The sequence below is a fragment of the Sturnira hondurensis genome, unplaced genomic scaffold (genome assembly GCF_014824575.4).
Source record: "Sturnira hondurensis isolate 20B ecotype Veracruz unplaced genomic scaffold, ASM1482457v3 Scaffold0013931, whole genome shotgun sequence".
Lineage (NCBI taxonomy): Eukaryota > Metazoa > Chordata > Mammalia > Chiroptera > Phyllostomidae > Sturnira > Sturnira hondurensis.
Window position 1 is genome coordinate 4,013,392 of NW_028086562.1, and position 18,607 is coordinate 4,031,998.

At 65.0% G+C, this 18,607-nt stretch overlaps 1 protein-coding gene across 1 annotated transcript in view; it reads right to left on the reverse strand.

Moving 5' to 3' along the window:
* Positions 1 to 449: 449 nt before the first annotated feature.
* The window catches only part of SKI (SKI proto-oncogene), a 49,843-nt gene continuing 31,685 nt past the window's right edge, over positions 450 to 18,607 (reverse strand). Inside the window, exons 2-7 of the mRNA XM_037062158.1 lie at positions 6,293 to 6,412; positions 6,094 to 6,209; positions 5,272 to 5,534; positions 4,883 to 5,184; positions 3,528 to 3,758; positions 450 to 3,298 (exon numbers count right to left, since the gene is read on the reverse strand). Of these exons, the coding sequence (XP_036918053.1) occupies positions 3,104 to 3,298; positions 3,528 to 3,758; positions 4,883 to 5,184; positions 5,272 to 5,534; positions 6,094 to 6,209; positions 6,293 to 6,412 (1,227 nt within the window). The 3' untranslated portion in view covers positions 450 to 3,103. The remainder of the gene's footprint in view (positions 3,299 to 3,527; positions 3,759 to 4,882; positions 5,185 to 5,271; positions 5,535 to 6,093; positions 6,210 to 6,292; positions 6,413 to 18,607) is intronic.

The window sequence follows — 18,607 nt, forward strand, 5'->3', positions numbered from 1 at the left end:
GAGTGGGCCTGGGCCAGGCCGACCGCCAGCCTCCCCAGGGGACCAGTGAGTGGCTGCACGGGGCAGGGGGGGCAGCAGGGTCTGGGGAAGCCTCCCAGAGGCAGGCAGGCACCTCAGCTTCTCCCTCAGGGTCTCCCTCAGGTGACATGGCGCCCCAGGTCTGACACCGCCTCCCCACAGAGACATGGGCTGGCTCTGCGGGCGCCCGGGCCTCACAGGCCCCACGAGGCTGGGCCAGGCAAGGTAACCCAGGGTGGCCGGGCCTCCAATGACACCCACAGCACGAGGAGAGGCCACAGCACTGGAGGTGGGCGGGGGCACGGGCCAGCCCCAGCCCCAGCCCCGGCCCGGGGCCCAGAGGGTGGGGTGGACTCACGGCACGTTGTCACGGTGGGGGAAGGGGCAGGGAGGGACGGCGGGTACACAGCGAGATGGATAAACATGCCAAGCTTTTTCTTTTTAAATCAGGCATTTATAAACAAGAGCGCATACATTAATTACATAAAAATAGTTCTCGGATAGTAGAGTAAGTCATCATATTGTCATTAGCAGCAGCAGAGGGGGGGGCGGCGATGCGGGCACTCCTGGCGGACACAAAGGTGGAGCTGTGTTTTTCTCCTTAATCGAAAAAAGGTCGTTTGTGACTCCCGCCTGGAATCCAGAACCAGCTTCCCAGGGAGCCTGCGGGGGCGAGCTCGGCGGCTGGGCGGCCGGGCCGCTCGGCCCCAGGCAGGGCCGCCTGCCCCTTCCGGCAGAGGAGTGTGTCCGGTGAGGACCGCCCAGAAAACAAGACGACAACTGGGGAGGGAGGGTTTCTGGGCCCTGGGTACAGGCGCGCTACCGGGTGTGACAGGACTATTTACAGGGAGGCCCGTCACCGGCCTGCGCTGACCGGACGTGGAGCACCAGGCGCGAGCGGGCTGCTCCGCGGTGTTATTGCTGCTGTGTCACCCCGTGAGGTCCCCTCCGGTGGGAGCACGAGCGACTGGACCCGCATGGGCGCCGAGGGCCCACAGGCCCCTCCTCTTCTCGGAGAAAGCTGCTGAGTGGCGCACAGAGCGCGGGAGACCCACCCGGCCAGAGGCCACTGTGTTTGTAGGGTGGGGGTGGCGGGCACCCCCGCCGCCGGCCTCACCCAGGGACTGGCAGCTGCCTGGGAAGGTCGACCTGCTGGTGAAGGGAGCCCACTGTGCCCGACTCCCGCCCCGCAGGCCTGGGAGGGCCGGGCCTGCCCGGCCTCGTCCCCCTCACTCTGGGAGACAGGCTGCCTGCTCAGCTCCTCCCGGTGTTCTGGACAAAGCCGGGCAGGGGTGCGAGGACCAGAGAACAGGCAGCGCCCTCGAGCCCAAGTCAGAAAAGTCCATCCCCCTGCAGCCTGAAAACTCAGGAGCAACGGGGGTGCCCGGCGGCCACGGTCTCCCTGCCGCTCCCAGACAGGCCGCGCAGAAGCACACCGACACAGGTAAAGCTTTGCTCCAACGAAACCATTTAGTTTCCCTCGAAAAATGGCTGAAAAAAACACAACTCTGGAGAAATGAGGCCGACGTGGCATTTGGGCAGGTGCCCAACAACCGACCCTTCACACGACGCGGTAATAATGCCCATCGAGGGGTGTGCGTGTGCAGAGGCTTCGACTCCATGCACACAGAGCTGGTAACTGCAAAAGAAAAACAAAGCCAGAGAAAACACCACCCAAACCCACGCTGCGTCTACGTGGTGTCCCTTCTGCACTGCACTTCAGAAGGGGTCCAGCAGCACCCGGGCCCCCAGTAAACCAAGGACGAAACCCCGCAGCGGCGTCAGCACCCACGTCTCCGGCCCAGCCTGCGCATGGCCGCCGCGGCACAAGGACGGAGTCGGGCCGGAACTCCGGTGTGGTCTTCCTCGTGTGAACAAACACCGCCGCTCTCGGGGGCAGTGCCTCTGGTCTACCGGGAAATCACTTTCGAGCTTGGGCGTAAGAAACCATATACAATTTGCATAAACAGCTGAGCGTAAACGAGATTATTTGGAATAAATGCAAGGAACTTATTTTCGACAGTGGCAGACTCGATCGCTACTGAGGACGGGTGTCGGGGGCGAAGAGACGAGTCGGTTCGCTGTACAGGATGCTGGAAGGCACAGAGCTCCCCCGAGTCCAGCTTCCGCCTCCCTCGACGCCCTGTGGGACAAGCACCAGGGGTCCCGAGCTCGAGCTCTCGGGAGGCGACCTGCTCTGGAGTCGGTCTCCACACTTGAAAGTAAAAGCCTCAGTTCACGGGAATAAAGAGGGAAGGTGTTTGACAAAGTGCAGTTCTAGTATACGTTTAAATGAACAAACAAACGAAGAGAAAAGGTGAAATAATGCTGTTTCGTCCCGACACTGCAGCCTCAGTCCCAGGAAGGAAGGGTGATGTCCGCCCCGCCGAGGGGGGGGCGCCCGGTCAGGCGGCAGGGACGGCCTCCGGTCCCCTCCCGCAGGTGCCGCCCCAGCGGTGTCTGGGGGCACCTGCCGGTGGGGACAGGGCGGCGGGCGTAAGGCGGCAGTGGCAGCTCAGGGCGCCCTCTCCTCGCTCTCACGGGCGGCAGCATGGGAGAACTGGGTCTTTGTCGCTGAAAAAATAGAGACTCTGGAGAAAAGCCCTTCCTGTCCTCTGTGGCCGTGGACGCGCTGTGATGGCTTCGCAGGGCGGGGCAGTAGCCGCCCCGGCTCCCTCACTGGTCCGTGAACGGCGTGGCGTGTTGGCGGGGCTTTCAAAAGTTAGTCATTAAAAAACGTGTTGATTTTTTCTCAGTATCAAGTCTTCTTACTGGTTTTAAATAGCTTATAACAAAAGTGTAAATGTTAGAACGTTCCAGCGAGCAGAGGCCAGCCACAGCCACCGAGCTGGCCCTGTTTCCAGCTACAGGTGGGGAGCCAGCTTGCTCACTCGAACTTGGCCAGTAGAAAATTTCGCAGTGGATTCCAAAAGCATGTGGTTGTGAACACTCGCTTGGTTGTAGGCACGGTAAGACGTTGTGCTATATGGCCGGGAAGAAGGGGGACGCCCCCACGCAGAGCCGCAGCGCGCCCGCCGCCCTGCCCCGCAGCATCCGGGCCGCCGGACAGCACGCAGTGGGTCCGCTAGGGCTCCAGCTCCGTCGCGCTCTCGCCGCTGCCGCCCGCGGCCTCGGGGCGGGGCCGCGGCCACAGCTGCTCCTGCAGCTCCTTCACCACCTTCTCCAGGTGCTCCCGGGCCTCGCGCTCCCGCAGCAGGTCCGCACGCAGCTGCTCGCGGTCGGCCTCCGCGTGCTGCAGCTTCACCTGCAGGTCCTCGATCTGAAAGGGGCCGCAGGCATCAGCAGCCCCGCCTCCCCCCGCCCAGCTCCCGCCACCAGCCAGTCTCCTGGAGCCCGACAGGGGCCTCCCACTGCCCGGGCCCGGCCCCTGGGGCATCAGGCCAGAGGAGGGGCTGCTGAGCCCACTGCCCAGTGTCCCAGGACACTGGCTGGCCGGACAGCTGAGCAGACGTCTGGAGACCCCAGCACCGCCCGCCCGCCCTGCATACCTGGGCCGAGTACTTGGCGCGCAGGCGGCCGGCCTCACAGCCCTTGTCACACAGCCGGCCCTGCCGCGCCTGCTCCAGCTCCCGCCTCAGGCGCAGTCGGGCCTCGTTGGCCTCTTTCATCTTCTTCTCGTTCTCCGCGCGCAGGCGTTCGATCTCCTTCCGCAGGTTGCGCTTCGCCTCCGTGGCTTCCCGCAGCTTCTCCTTCTTGGCCACTCGCAGGAACTCCAGCTCCTGTGGCGGCAGGCTCGGGGTCACTGCCCTGCCTGCCGCACCCCTCGCAGGCAGGGGGGTCCTGCGGCAAGCCGGCCAACCCCCCCGCCCCCACCCCCCCACACTGCTCCAGAGGCTGCTGGGCGCCCACGACACTGCGAAGCGTCCCACACTGGGACTCCTCTGCAGCGCACTCTGGGCCAGAGGCCTGCTGGGAGGCTGCCGTACTCAGGATGCCGGGGACCCCACCGCCACCTCCCCTTGAGCCTGGCTCCTGGGGATGTCCTTCCAGCAGGAGTCTGTTCAGCCCCAACAGCAGGCAGCATCGTGCAATGGAGACGAGCCCCTGGGTGCTTCTCCAGCTGGCTGTCAGTGACTCACCCCCTGCAAACGTGCTTATAAATAAGCACGTGGGAAGTCACACCTCCAGCCAGAACCAGGATGGGCGGGGAGGGGGGGGTCCCGAGTCTGCTGCCTGAAACTCAGGGAGGCGCCCGACGCCCGGGCTCTCAGGACCACAGGGCTGTGTTGTGCTAGCAGCCCACGCGTGAGGCTGTCCCCGAGCCGCCAGACACCAGCAGAGGTGTGAACTCAGCAAAGCTGGTGTGAAGGCCCCGCCTGTGCCCAGGCGCTGGGAACGCTCAGCTGTTCCCACTTGTCAGAAAAGGCACGAGCGAGCGAAGATGCGCAGAGGTAGTGTTGGGGGCACCGGCTAAGCTCAGGGTCCCACAGATGGTCCCTGTCGGCTCTGCTCGGTGTGAGCAGAGGGTGCTGGCAGGTGCAGACCCACTCAAGCCTCAAGCCCCCTCTTCAAAAGAGAGCAGCGACTTCTGTGGAACCATCTGAAATCCAGCGTGTGCACCGAACAGTGTGTGCAAGTGTGCGTGCACATGCCTGGTGCCTCTCCTCCCCAAGCCAGGCTCCTGGGGACCGCGTCACCTGCACACCTGCTGCCGGAGGCCTGAGGCGCCACCTCCTAGAGCCCAGACCTTTAGGGACCAACCCTCAAAGCCACTTCCCGCAGACGACAGGCCAAACCAGCCTGTGCGTGTCACTGGAGTGCGGAGCTGCCTCGGGCTCCCTGATGACCACACGTCCACCGTGACAAAGGCACAGACAGTTCCGGCCCGGGGCTCAGGGCTCACCTGGTGGAGGCTGCGCTTGGCCTGTAGGGCAGCGCTCAGCTTCTCCTCCTGTTTCACGCGCATCTTCACCACCTCATGCAGGAACTTCTCTTTGGCCTCCTTGGTGTCCAGGCCACCCTCCAGGGCTTGACGCAGGTGCTCCAGCTCCGCCTCCAGCCCCCCACTTGGGGCATCAGCGGGGGCTGCAGTGTCTGGGGCTGTGGACGGGGCGGACGGGGCGTGCACCCCCGGGGAGCTCAGATCCTTGGCAGAGCTGGACGAGGTGAAGGATGGAGAGGAGAGCGAAGACAGGGAGGAGGTGACTGTGGGAACAGAAGCAGGTGCAGGTTACAGCTGAGCGCAGGCCACGCCCCCTCCCCGGGAAGGGCCAGCCAGCGGCTCCCACGTACACTCCTCTCTGCTCTCCACCTCCACCTCGGCCTCGGAGTCCCTGTCCTCCTCCGGGGCGACTGCAGGCGCCGGCGTCTCTGTGGCCCCGGGGGGGTCTGCTGCGAGTTTCCGCTTCCGAGGCTGGACGCAGGTGGCAGGGGGCTCGGGGCCCCGGGAAACGACAGTGGCACATGGCGGGCTGTTCACGACCTTCTGCTGGGCGGGTGGGGCCAGGGCCACGTTTGGGGCCACGCCGGTCTCAAAACTCTTATAGGAGTAAAAGCTGTGGGGGCAGACAAGCATCGGGGCTACAGGTGCGACCCACACCCACCCCAGGGGGCCAGCATGCCACTGCTCAGTGTGGGAGGTGGAGAGGAGATGTGAGCCGCTGCCCGGGGAAGTGGACACGGGCGTTGGCCACCATGTCCAAAATGGGCCCCAGCCAAACCCTAGCATCCCAGAGAGTTCAAGATCAGCTCACACCCATCAAAAGCCAACACTTCCCATGCCAGGCAGTTAAGGGGGTCTGGGCATGGAGCCTCAAAGCCGCCCTCATGCCAGGCACCCAGACGCCCAGAGCAACTCGGACACGAGGTGAGTCCCTGCCACACAGCCACAGCAGCTCGTGAGAGGCAGTCAGGTCACACCTGGTGCCTGTCTACGTGGCACTCAGAGGAGAGCCCCGGGAGCGGCGGCACCGCCCCCAAGACGTGCATCGACACTCAGGACCACGTCAGCCCCGGGGGGTTGGAGAATGCCGGCTGTGGAGCTCAGGAGGGGGCTGTCCGCCACCGACGCTGGGCTGCGGTGACGGCTGGCTGCTGAGCACAGTGGGCCCTTACCTGTCTCGAATCAGGGCTGGGAGGTGTGGGGAGAGCTCTTTGTCACTCGAAGAAACGGCAGGGGACCAGGGTCGGAAGGCGGAGAGGCGCTGGCGCGGGTGAACACAGCCCAGGCCCTATAGGGAGAGGTGCAGGAGTCAGAGGCGAGCAAGGAAAGGGCGCTGGGGGCCCCGCCCACCCTCCCTGACCCCTGCAGAACCTTGCTGGAGGAGCTGGGCAGGGTCCGAAGCCAGCCTGACTGTTTGTCCTTCTCTGAAGACGTGGGGTGCTGGGAGGGAGGGTCGTCTGTTTTTCTTATGGAAACCGGGGGCTCAGAGACCTGCGAGTGACACAGATATTCACACTGACACCTCGGTGACGCCCAGCCACCATCAGACCCCATGGAGCAGGAGGCTCCGGGGCCACGTGGCGCCCGACCTGCAGGTGGGGCTGGCTGGGCACGGGGGCGGCGGGTCTGGGGCTCATGGCCGTGACCCCACTGCGTGATGGCTGGGCTCCCAGGCGAGCCCTCAGCATGGACGGCCCTCACCCCAGCCCTTCGAATGCGTGGAAACTTGGTGCCAATGAGCCGGTCAGAGCCAAGGACCCTCTCAAGGTTCTGTTCAGGGTCTGTTCCAACTCTGTTCAGGGCGGCCCCCGCTTCCCGGCACCTATCTGGGAAGCCCCCAAGGGGCAGGCCCCCGGCCAAGTCTGGGACCCTCTGTCAGGCACCCCATGGCTTTCCAGGGGGTCACGCAGCACCCCCAGAGTTCTGGATTCCACCCGAGAGAACCGATTTCACAAACTCCCCCGGCTTGAGGCAGCCACACCACAGGGGTGGCAGCGAGCAGGCCTCAGCAATGAGCCCTCTGAGGCCACCCTCGAGGGGTCTGCACAGCCCTGAGACAGAACGCACCCCCCACCAGGGCTCCCGGGGATCTCCCCCAGGAGGAGACGCTGGTCTTTGGAACTCGGAGTAGCGTGGTCCTGCAGCCCCTCTGGGGGCAGGCAAGGGTGTGGGGTGGGCGCTGTGGTCTCACTCCCAAATTTCGCTCCAGGAGGCAGGGAGCGTCAGTCTTGGGCACACGGGATCAGGAGGCCTCCGCTCAGCCCTCAGGTCATGTCCCGAGGGGACCGGTGGGCGGCGACTCAGGCAGGAAGGACAGACCCGAGTGGTGCCACTTTTCAGAGGAAAGAGGCCACGGGGGTGTCAGCGGGCGGCTGGCCTCTGAACTCTGCCTGCTCTGTCTGCCACCTCCCACCTGCACACAGCGGGACAGGCCGGTTCCGGGGCGAGGGTGGGGCTTCCTGTCTGAGCGCGGCGGGAGGAAACACGCCGGGTTCTCACCAAAAGCAAAGCCACAGGCGCCGATTCTGAGCAGCCTCAGGGAGACTTGCGAGGGTGCCAGACACCTCAGCTGGAAGGCGGGCCACACCCACCTGAACGACCCCCAGCGCGCACCAGCCAGGCCCTCCCCGCACCTCCCAGGTGAGGGCAGCCGCCACTCAGGCCCAGGGGCAGACTCAAGCATGCAGGGCTGAAGTCCCATGTCTCTGAGTAACGTTCCGCCCCCACCCCCAACCCCGGCCCAGGTGCTGCCCAAGGCCCCAGTGGAAGCTTAGTGGCCTGGCTGTAGCCACCACCGGGCGGGAGCCTGTGCAGCCAGGGTGCCAGGTCCCCCACTGACGACGTCACCGCAGAAGTGGTACTTGGCCCGAGCTCCCTGACAAGGGGCAGTTGTGGACACAGGCCTAGGGGGTGGGCGAGGGTCAAATTCTACCCTCCCTGGGAAGAATCCGTCATAGAGGAAGTGACGCCCACTGTCCACCTGACAACCCCTGGTGAGACCACACAGGGACACGCACCTGGGGGAGACAAGGCCTGGGTGGCAGCCAGGCTGCCACGCTCACACCCACCCTGGCCGGAGAGCACGAGTGCCGGCGAGGGTGGGAGGAGACCCAGGACAGGCGGGCCTGGTCCCAGCACTTCAAAGTCACAGGTGGAACGGAGAGCAGACCCCCCCAGACCTGCTCAGTGTGGGCCAGACTCCAGGAGACCAAATAAGACAGAAAGCCAACGCCCCTGGTGCAGCCTCCAGGAGCACACCAGCCCTCACCAAAGGCAGCAGCAATCACCAAACCCAGGGCCGCACCAAGAGTTACACCCAACTCCACAGGGGCGCAGCGGGCGGTCCCCTAGATACATAAGGGACCCCACAGCAGGCAGCCCTGTCTGCATGCCCCCTGGCCCACTAGCCTTGGCATCCAGGCCAAGCAGCGGGGCACCTGCAGCCCCCAGGTTGTCCCCAGGTGGGGATGGTCATTACCTGGCTCTCGTACACCCTGCACATCTAATCAGTTCCTAATTCCGGACAGAAGTCAGATATGCGCCCGGTGTCCTGCAGCAGCCAGCAAGGGAGGCTCTGAGCGGTGGGCCCTGTCGAGGCCTGGGTCAGCGACCAGGGAGGGCTGAGGCGGCCCCAGAGAAGTTCCTGAGACATGCACAACTGCGGGCGTGTGACCTCCGCAGCCCTAGGGCCCGCACCCACCTCCACGAGAGCAGGCAGATCCTGCCAGCTCCCAGGCAGCTACCTGCTTTGTCCAAGAGTCCGGCCAACGGACCAGACAGGAGGTGTTGGTGCAGAATGAAGACAGGCCCGGGCCCCCGCTCTGCCGCCCCATTGAGAGAGGGGCCACCGACTTCACAGACACAAGCACGCACCTGCCCCCAGTGGGGAGCATCCCCAGGCAGCTCACGCAGAGCTGGGCATCACCTGCGTGCATGCGTTCCTCACCCTCGTCCAGCACCCGTCATCACCCCCACGCACCCTCTCCTCCTAGGTCTCAGGGCACAGGAAGGAGCGCGCTGTGGACAGTAGCCAGTCTCAGGTATGACTGTGAGCAGCTGTCACCTGCAAGGCACGTATGTCACGTTGTGACACACATACCGTGGGGACAGAGGTCCCATCAAAGGCACAGGCAGGTGGTGCTGGGAGCTGTCTGGGGAGAGTGTTCCAGGCCCAGGCGTGCGGGGTGCAGGGGCAGGTTTCTGGGATGTGCTGAGGCTGCCGAGGGGTGGCAGCACCCGTGTGTCCCGTGCAGGAGACAGCCAACAGGCAGGGCAGCCCCACAAGGCCCCGTCCTGACAGCACCACCACTGTGACCACCTTGCTTCCCACATGGCTGGAAAGTGAATCCTCACGTGAGACACCCTGAGCCTCATCTCTGGCTCTCGCCCCCACGCTGGTTCTGTGAGGCTGCCCCTACGGGAACCAGCCGCCACCGCAGCATTCTCTGAAAAAGCCTGGGACCTGGCATCTGCGGCCACTGCTAAGATTTCTGCTGAAGGAGCCGTGACGCCTCCCCACCTACCCTGAACCAAACTGCTGAGATGACACAAGGAACAGAAGACGGAACGGGGAGGTGGGCAGGGAGTCACCCAGGCCCCAACTCCTGCCAAGGACACCAGCAAGAAAAGGAAAAGACAACCCACCCCACGAGTGGGAGCAAGCACGGGCCGGTGAGGCCGTCAGGTAAGGCTTGTGTGCCGGCGCAGAGAGAAGAGCAGCCTGGCCCGCACGCCACACACACGCCACACACACGCCACACACACACTGCACACACGCAGCTGGGGCAGGCAGAGGGCTGGCATGGGCGCCTCTGCACAGGCACACGTGGCCTGCAGGCCTGGGAAACAAGCTGACGGCACAGACCCGAGGGGGAGGGAGACCGCCCCCCAGAGAGACGGCCACGACCAGGGACACAGGAGCGGCGGGCACTGGCGACAGGGTGGCCCGGGAGCCCTCCTCGGTCAGCACCCAAAGAAGGGGGGTGGGGGCGGATACCCCTGAGGGCTTGACGCCAACGGGTGCCTCTCGTCGCTGCCTGATGCCCACGGGGCTCCCACCACCCCCAGAGTGGGACCACGGTGCGCTCGCCAGGTGGACAGCACAGGTGTGGTGGTGGTGTGGAGGATGAGACCCCCCAATGCTGCTGCGAGAAGGAGCCAGGCCGTGGGGGGCAGGGGCACAGCGTGCAGGGTCCCCCAGGTGAAGCAGAACCCCCCATCTGGCAACCCCGCTCCAGGGCACGGACTGGGGACCGGAAAACATACACCACACAGCCGCACCACTCCCTACCAACGGCACACCCCACATGTGTGCTGAGGCCGCATGGGAAGCGAGCACAGACACTGGCCACAATGCGAGGACCTGGAGACGCTGCTCAGTGAGGTCAACGCAGGACGCCGGGGTGAGGGTCTGCTGCCGTGACGCGCCCAGCACGGGCGGGCCCTGGGGGCCAGCAGGCCCCTGCAGGCAGCTGAGAATGTCCCGAGGTGAAGGGCAGGGCGAGGGCTTCGAGTGGAGCCCCTGAGCAGTGCGCAACCACAGAAAGGCTGAGTTTCATGGTGTGTAACCTATCTCAATGAAGCTATTACAAAAAACCTGCTGAAAAAAGGGAAAACGAATCACTGCGCAGCCAGACCACCGAGGGCAGAGGTCCCACGGCTCCCTGCCGGCCCAGCAGAGGCCAGGACAGCTGCCACAGGAGAAGGAACACCGCCGGCAATGCCGCCCAGGCACCACAGGCCCTCCGGCACCAGCACCGAAGCACCGCGCTGCTGCCCGAGGCCAGGGCTCACACACACCCCCACCATGAAAGAGCGCCCTGGTCAGAGGGCAGAGAGCAGCCCGGACTCTGTGGGGGATGAGCCTGAGCCCCCTGAGCCAGGAGGCTGGCCAGCAGGCAGTGCCTGGACTCTGGAATGCAGCTGGTCTGGGGGAGACATGGGGACGCGGGCCCCCGGAGGCTGCCCCCTGCCAGGTGGGGACAGGCACCCTGTGTTGGCTCTGGGCAGGGTGCTAGGGCCACGTCCACTCCAGGCAATATGGCCAGGCCAGGGCCACGGGGAGGGTGGGCTGCACAGGCAGGGCTCAGGGGAAAGGCCCCACCCAGCCAGCTTATACCTGGCACCAATTCGCAGGGGGGCAAGTGGCTCTAGACAACCACTGCACATGGTAAGAGGCCAGGGGAACAGTTCTGGGTCCCTTCACTAGACCCAGGACCCTTCTCTTGGGTCATCACACTGGCATTCATACCCTGTACCCATCTCAGGCCCCCTCAAGCTGATCTGGCCACAAGGGCGACCTCAGGAGTCAGGGCCTTCTCGACTGTCACCTGTGGTCCCACAGCGTCTTCCAAAGCACCCAGGGGAGAGCAGGCTCCCCCTGGCCCCAGGGTCCCACGGCAGCAGCAGCCAGCCCACACCCCCAGGCCCTGGCCTCAGAGCAGCGGGTGACGGGACGTTACTGCAGACCAGCAGAGTCACGTCCGAGTCTGACGGAGCATTTCCGACAGCACGGGCACTGGGTGGAAAAACACACCAACAAACCGGAACGCAGCGCATCTGCTCCCCAGCTCAGGCAAAACTCGAGGCAGCTCTCCCAGTGGGCAGACTCCAGGTGAACTGGGGCCTCAGGCACTGCTTCCAGGTGGAAAGTCAGTCTGGACCTCAAAGGAAGGTCCCACCAAGCACGTGGGTCACCCAGACCCTGGAAAAACAAAGCACACTGCGGGCTTTTCACACCAACCCGAGGCCTCCCAGCACCGTACCCCAAGCCAGGCGCTACGTTCCTCAGAGCAGGGAGGGGCGCATGTGCAAGACCGTGACCCTGACCCACAGGGAGAGCCAGGCCAAGCTGGCGGCAGGGCTTTCAGAGGCCGGGCTCTCAGGCGCAGAGGGGGCCGTCATCTTCCTGGCACTCGCTGGTCCGCAGGAGAGGTGCCAGCAACACAGAGGAAGCTAGAACGCTTTGTGGAAACACCGAGCTGGACAGCATCTGGCATCGGCAATTCTCTCGTCCCTGCGCCTCGGTCCCATGGGCCCAGCCTCCAAGCCTTGAGTCTATGACCCTGAATAGTGGGGGAGGGGTGCCTGTTGTGCCTGCCTCCTAGGCCCCTGCATGGGGAGACCGGACCGCTCACCACACACTCCCTCCACAGGGGACAACGACAAGGCATCACCCGGACTCAGCTCAGGAAGGGACGCCCTGGTCCCAAGGGCTGAGGAGAAGGAGAAAACCAGCTCTGTGTCAGCCTGGGGGAGGCCTGCTGGTGCCGGGAGGGAGAGACCACCCAGTTCTCACTCGCCTGGGAAAACCCGTCACTACAGCCCACAGGGACCACGGAGGTGGCCCCGGAGGCTCGTGGGCAGAGCCCAGGAGCACAGCACAGACGGCCACACGGGCCGCAGCCCGGACCCCCTCCCAAAGGGTGGCAGGGGTTCACCGACCCGGCGGCGGTGCCGAGAGACCAAGCGAGCCCCTAAGGAGGAGCCTGACGGAGCGTGCAGGGCTGGAACAGCCTGGCACTTCGGGTGGGAGAAAAGGCGCAGGATCTTCCGTGCCCAGAGTGGCTCTCACGGAGACGCAGACTGAGTGGACAAGGGGGGCTCTGGGACAGCAAGACAGTGACCTGTGGAGGCGAAGAGCCTCGTCTGCGTGGGGCCTGGAGGCCTGCGTGTGGGGGGCCCAGCTCACCGCCTGCCGAGCCACGAGTGTGCGCGCAGCGCTGGGCTGCAGAGCCCCAGCTTCAGCAGCAAGTGTGTGGGGGCCGTGCAAACAGGACCCCTATGAAGAAGCACCTCGGGGTCCGGAGAAGAAAGGAAGTGTCCAGCCCTGGCTGGTGTAGCTCAGTGGATTGAGCGCTGGCCTGTGAAGCGAAGGGTCGCCGGTTCGATTCCCCGTCAGGGCACATGCCTGGGTTGCAGGCCAGGTCCCCAGTGGGGGATACATGAGAGGCAACCACACATTGATGTTTCTCTCCCACTTTCTCTTTCCCTTCCCCTCTCTCTAAAAATAAACAAATAAAAGTGAAATAATAAATAAATAAATAAATAAGAGAAAAGAAGTGTCCAGGACAGCAACTGCCCGGAATGTGTGGTCTGTCACAGCCGCACTGCCCTCCCCAGCCTCCTTCCCAGTCCCCAGGCTGGGCTGCCACACCCAGACCAGAGGCTGCGTGAGCGTGGCCCCCCCCCACAGGGACACATCGCTCATTGCCGAACCGCCTGCTCGCTGCAGGAGGTCACGCTGGACCTAAACAAGTCCCACGACCTGCTGTCCTCTCAAGGTGACATGGCCACCCTGTGCCCACGTCCCTGGAGGTGAGCACCCCACCCCTCCCTGAACACCTCACTGGTCTAGAAGCCACACAGCGGTTTCAACCTGGCCATCAGCACTGCCTGCCTGACAGTTCACGGCTCTTGCTATGCCCGCCTGAAGTCGGCCCATTTTCTGATGACTGCGGGTGCACAGGAAGCAGATTAAATTTACAGACCCCCCCCAACTCCAAAATGAAGCGGAAAGAGCGATTTTTCAAGGGTTGCTTGGATTTAAATAAGAATTAGGTGCCGCACTTTCCTGCCCCCCCCCCCCCAGGAAGCCTCAGGCTCCGACCCTCGGGGCCCCTCGCAGGAGGGCCTCACTCCCGGCAGCCAAGCAGCCCCCAGTCTGTCTGAACAGGAAGGAACCCTCCAACGAGGAGGCCCTGTGGCTGGGGGCCACCGTGCTTCCCCCACCGCCTGACACCGGGGGCAGGGGCCCTGGGTAAGACAGCCACAGAGCCGAGGCCGGAAATGGGTTTCCGTGAGGACGGTGGGCATCGGTCTTGACCGCAGAGACCTTTGTGCCCTCATGCCGCCTCCCCCGGGCCCTCCCCCAGCCCCTCCCCCAGCCCACAACGCTCTGCTTTCGGAACCAGGAGACCAGGTGGGCGAAGGGGAGGGGCTGCCCCTCCTTTCCTCTCAGCCACCGAGAGTAACTAGGGAAAGGACTTGACTTATAAGCGAACCCAGAACACCCACAATAAGGCCGCTCTGAAAAGGCAGTGTTTGTCCTGGGGCCTGGTGAGCGGGGCGGGGCGGGGGGGTCTCTCCCCCAGGGCCAGGCATGGGGGGAGCTGCACGGGGGGCGGGGCTGGCCGGAGACCAGCACTGCCGTGGCCAGACGGTGGTAAGGGAAGCTGCGCTAGGGGGGAACCAGGGACGCGGCCGGGGATGGTGGTTGAGCCCCGGGAGGCTGAGAAAGAAGGGGCTTCTCAGACCGGCAGGGACCCACGCCCGACACAGTGGCCCCCCACCTGCCAACGTCCCCCAGGGAGGACACACCCTCCAGGCCTTCCACACAGAGCCCACCAGGCCCGGCGGTGCTGACGCTGCTTCAGATGAGGGCCCAGGGCCCGGCACCAAGGGGTGTCCAGCCTCCACGGATGCCACCACTCACAGGGGCCCCTGGCCGCACAGGGAGGCGGCCCGCCCAGACACTGGGAGCAGCGGAAACTCCCCTTACCCCATCTGCCACCAAGGGTGGGCGGGCTCCTGCACACCTGCCTTCTCCACAGTGCCACACACTTGGCCTGGGGGTCTGGGGACACCAACAGCCACTGTCCTCAAACCTGTAGGCACCTTGCACTGACTGCCCCCACCTGGCCCTGCACCAGAACCAAGGCCCGTTCCTGGCTCACAGCAACCCCTGCCGGCGTGGGCACACCAAGGTCTCTGTGTGTGTCCACGCACGTGCACACACGTGTGGCATGTGCACACATGGAACAACATGGAACAACACAGTGTGTGTCACCTGTAGGAAGCGAGAGGCCTTGGGAACAGCGCTGGCGAGGCTGCTCTGGACCCAGTGTCAGGTGTGGGGCGCACAAGGCACAGCGGCAGCCGGTGAGAACCGTGGGGGCTGCTGGCGCTGCCCGGGCCCCGGCGGCCCCACAGGCCCCGAGAGCTTTCACAGGGCTATGGGGAGAGGAGCAGCTCTTGTGGCCGAAGTCCAGCCAGGCTGGCAGGGTGGGCTTGCAGGCGGCGATGGGACAGGTCCTCGGTGGAAGGGTCTTCCTGCTTCCCCACCGTCTGGCCACAGGGGGGACAGGACACGGGGGCAGGTGCAGCTGAGGCACAAGTGCACCCAGCACAGACTCAACTAGCCACCACCACAGCCCTCGGGCCCTGGCAGCGCCTGCCTCCTTGTGCCTCCAGATGCTGAGCCAAACGCCAAGCGAGGGTCCCAGAGCTGGCGACCTCCCAGGCCTCTGCCGGGAGCAGGCGTGGAGCCGCCGCAGCGCACATGCTCGGTTCGCACCCGCGGACGCCTGACCCCACACAGGGGTCGTCTCCCTGGCCACACACCGCCCCCAGGCGCCGTATTCCCCGCCGCCCCTCCTGCCAGCGGGCCTGGCCCTGCCAAGGCCCCACGCGCAGCAAGGCTCCCGCACCCAACCCCCTTCCCAACACAAAGGCTCTGCGCTGCCATGAATCATGTTCGAGAGCACGACTGCAAGACACTGGGGTGGGGGCAGCCCGGGACGGACTGGGGACGGGCCTCGCAGCCGGGTCCCAGAGTGACAGGGCTCCCGCCCCACGGCGAGGCCATGGGGCCCCCACGAAGCCCGAGTGTGAAGGTGGACAGGAGACGGGGGCAGGGGCCCGGGGCCACAGGCCTCCCACACAGCCGGGCTGGGCCCGCTGCGGCCACAGGTGCCGGCTACAAGGCCAAGGAGCCCACAGCACCTTCCAGTGTCACCGGGAGGCCACCCAGCCAGCAGCCTCACATTGGGCACGTGAACGTGGAAACCACTTTCTCAGCTGTTTAAAAACCGAAGTCTCCACGGGAAGCTTTAAGCCCACTCGTGAGCACCTTCCCAGCATGCCCGTTGGGGCTGCACGGGGCGGGGGGCAGACCCACACCCGAGCTGCAGGCAGAGCCGGCGCCACACGCAGGCCAGGCCCCCACAAACACGTCTGTGCACGACCTCTAGACCAGAGCTCCGCCACGCCACCCGCCACCCAACTCAGGAACATTCTCGGACGTCTAAACCTGAGGGAAGAAAACTCTACATCAGCGAAAGCAGAAACGTTTTTAGTGTGCCCAATTTAAGTTACAAAATTAAATGTTTCTTCTTTTTATCACCAGGAGGTCTAGTTTGGGGGCACGCTGGCACAGAAGAGCAGGAGTCTTGTCCCTGACTCTCCTCCAGAGGAGGATGGCCCCCACAGAGTCCTGGGTGGGCAGAGCCGGGGGGGCAGGAGGAATGGGGAACAATGGGGAGCTCTCAGCCATGCCAACTCCGGGGCACAGGAGCCCTGCTCAGCCCTGTGGCCCGGGGCACCTCCCTGAGGTCATGCTCTCTGCCAGAGAGGTGCCACATTGTGGCCTGGGTTCCCCCTGGAGAGGTCCTGCAGAGGCAAAGCCCCTGCAACTGGTGGCCAAAAGGCGGTAACCGTGATGAGCGTGGCGCCGTGGCCTCAGCCCCTCACATCCAGAGGCTGCCAGCCCCACGCCTGCCCTCAGCCCTGAGGAAAAGCAGGGTGCCTGTGCCCAGCAGGGAGGCTGGGCAGGGTGGGCACAGCAGGCAGGATCACAGCGCAGGCTTGGGCAGAATGGACTCGAGGTCCAGACATGGTCATTCCCATGGCCAGCCGGCCCCAGACCCTCTGCGCACTGCACCCGCACCCCCCTGCAGAACGGGAGCCCCAGGGCCACCCTGTGGTTGCCTAGTGGCGCCTGGAGCTGGTCTCCCGGGGCGGGCTCCCCCGGGAGCGCATGTGCTCCGCTCTGGGGAAGGCCTGGCCATCCTGGCTGCTCCAGCCAGGACAGGACACTTTCACCCGCTCCCCAGCCAGGAAGTGGAAACCAGCAGCCAGCCCCGCCCACACGCGGGGCTGTTTGGCTTCCTGGCGCCTCCGCCTCCCTAGCGTGGCAGACGCCCTGGTTGTTTTCTCTCCATAGAAACCGACACAACACTGAGGGAGCGCGAGCCGGCGGACGGGCAGTGGTGGCACGGCCAGCTGCAGGCAGCTCGGAGCTCGAGGTGGACCGGTACCAGCCCGGTCGGCCCCAGGTGCCCAGGCTGTGAGACGGCTCCCGGGTCCCCGAGAATGTAACTGTGCTCTGAACACGAGACCCAGAGCGCTGGAGCCCGAAGGCACCGGCCGGTCGCCAGCTCCACCTGGCACACGGGGAGGCAGGGCTGCCACGGTGGCTCCGGGACGTTCCCCAGCAAACCTGAGAACACACTCCCCGAGGGGCCTGCCCCTTTGAGCACTGACAAATGACAGATGGGACTGACGGACACCTGTCCTGTGGAGAGTGTCACTGGCTGTGGGGTGGAGCAGGGACGAAGGGGCCTTGGGGAGAGCCAGGGCTAAGAGAGCAGCAGGGGCCTGAGCGGGACGAGGCGCCGAGCTCGGCTGCTCCGCATGACACCTGGTGCTTCAGCTGGAAGGCAGGGGTACACAGCTCTGTCACCTGGGAGCAGCTGCCCACAGCACGGCACGGCGGTCCTTGAATCACTGACCCCAAACACCCGCCATCCAACACGGACCCTGTCATTTAAAAAAACGACCCATCTCTGAACTGCAGAGATCTTCACAGCTCAGGGCCCAGCCAGCCAGCCCTGAGACCCATGGCCCCTGGCAGCCCAGCTCCCGTGGGCAGGCTCCAGGGTCCCCCTAAGGACCTGGCTCCCTGTCCCTCGCAGGAAGGTGGGGTCTTCCTCGGCAGAGGAGCGGCACACCTGGGGAGTAAGGACAGGCCCCGCTGAGCCTCCTCGGGAGCAGGTGGGGAGAGAGGCCAGCAGCCCGGCCCCAGGCCTCGGGATGAAGGGAGACGGTGGGCTCCGGCAGCCCTGCCCACTGCTGGCAGCAACGTGCCCAACTCCTGGCAGGGGGTCTGGGCCTGCTCTGCTCACTGAGAACAAGGTCCCAGCAGGGACAGGCCCAGGCTCCCCCCACCCACCGCATCCCTGACCCTCACGTTGAGAGTGGGTTCCGATGACCTCATCGAGAGGGGCCTCCTGTTTTAATTTGGAAAGACCTGAGCCGCAGCCCCGGTGGCTCCTCGGGGGCATTTAAACAGGGCTCGCACTCACAAGACGCACGCATGGCGCTGCTGGGTCCCAGCAGGGTCTCACAAGGCACTTCAGGTGAGGCCACTGAAAAGCCACCAGCAGGGCGAGGTGCGGTCCCCGAAGGCCAGGCCACCGCAGCACAGACGGGGCGCTGTGGGTGGCCCCTTGGCGCAGGGGCCTCAGCGAGCCCTCGTGGGGTGTCTCCTACATGGCTAAGGGGGCCACTCCTTAATCTGCCTCTGAAAAGCCCCCGCAGTTCCGCTCCCGAGAGGCCTGGCCTGCGAGCAGGAGGCTGCTGCCACTGGCCGAGACCTGCCTTCAAAGAACACTTACGAGGGGCCAAAATTGGGGAGAAAAGCCCCTCTGTCTGCAGGGCCTGGCCAGGCGGGTTTGCCTTGGCAGGGGCACAGCTTTCCGCAGGCCGGCCCCTCCCCCCAGCTCCTCCACTTGCAGCTGGAGCTGTCCTCAGAGGGAAGGAGGCATTTCCTGTGTCCCCTCCCCCTAATTTCCCGGCATTCTTGGCAAGCCCAGAGAAGAGGCAGCGAGAACAGGGAGGGGGCCGGCCCCAACCCCTCTTTCCAAACCCCTCCCCCTCAGTCGGGTGCACAGGGCTTGGACTTGGGGG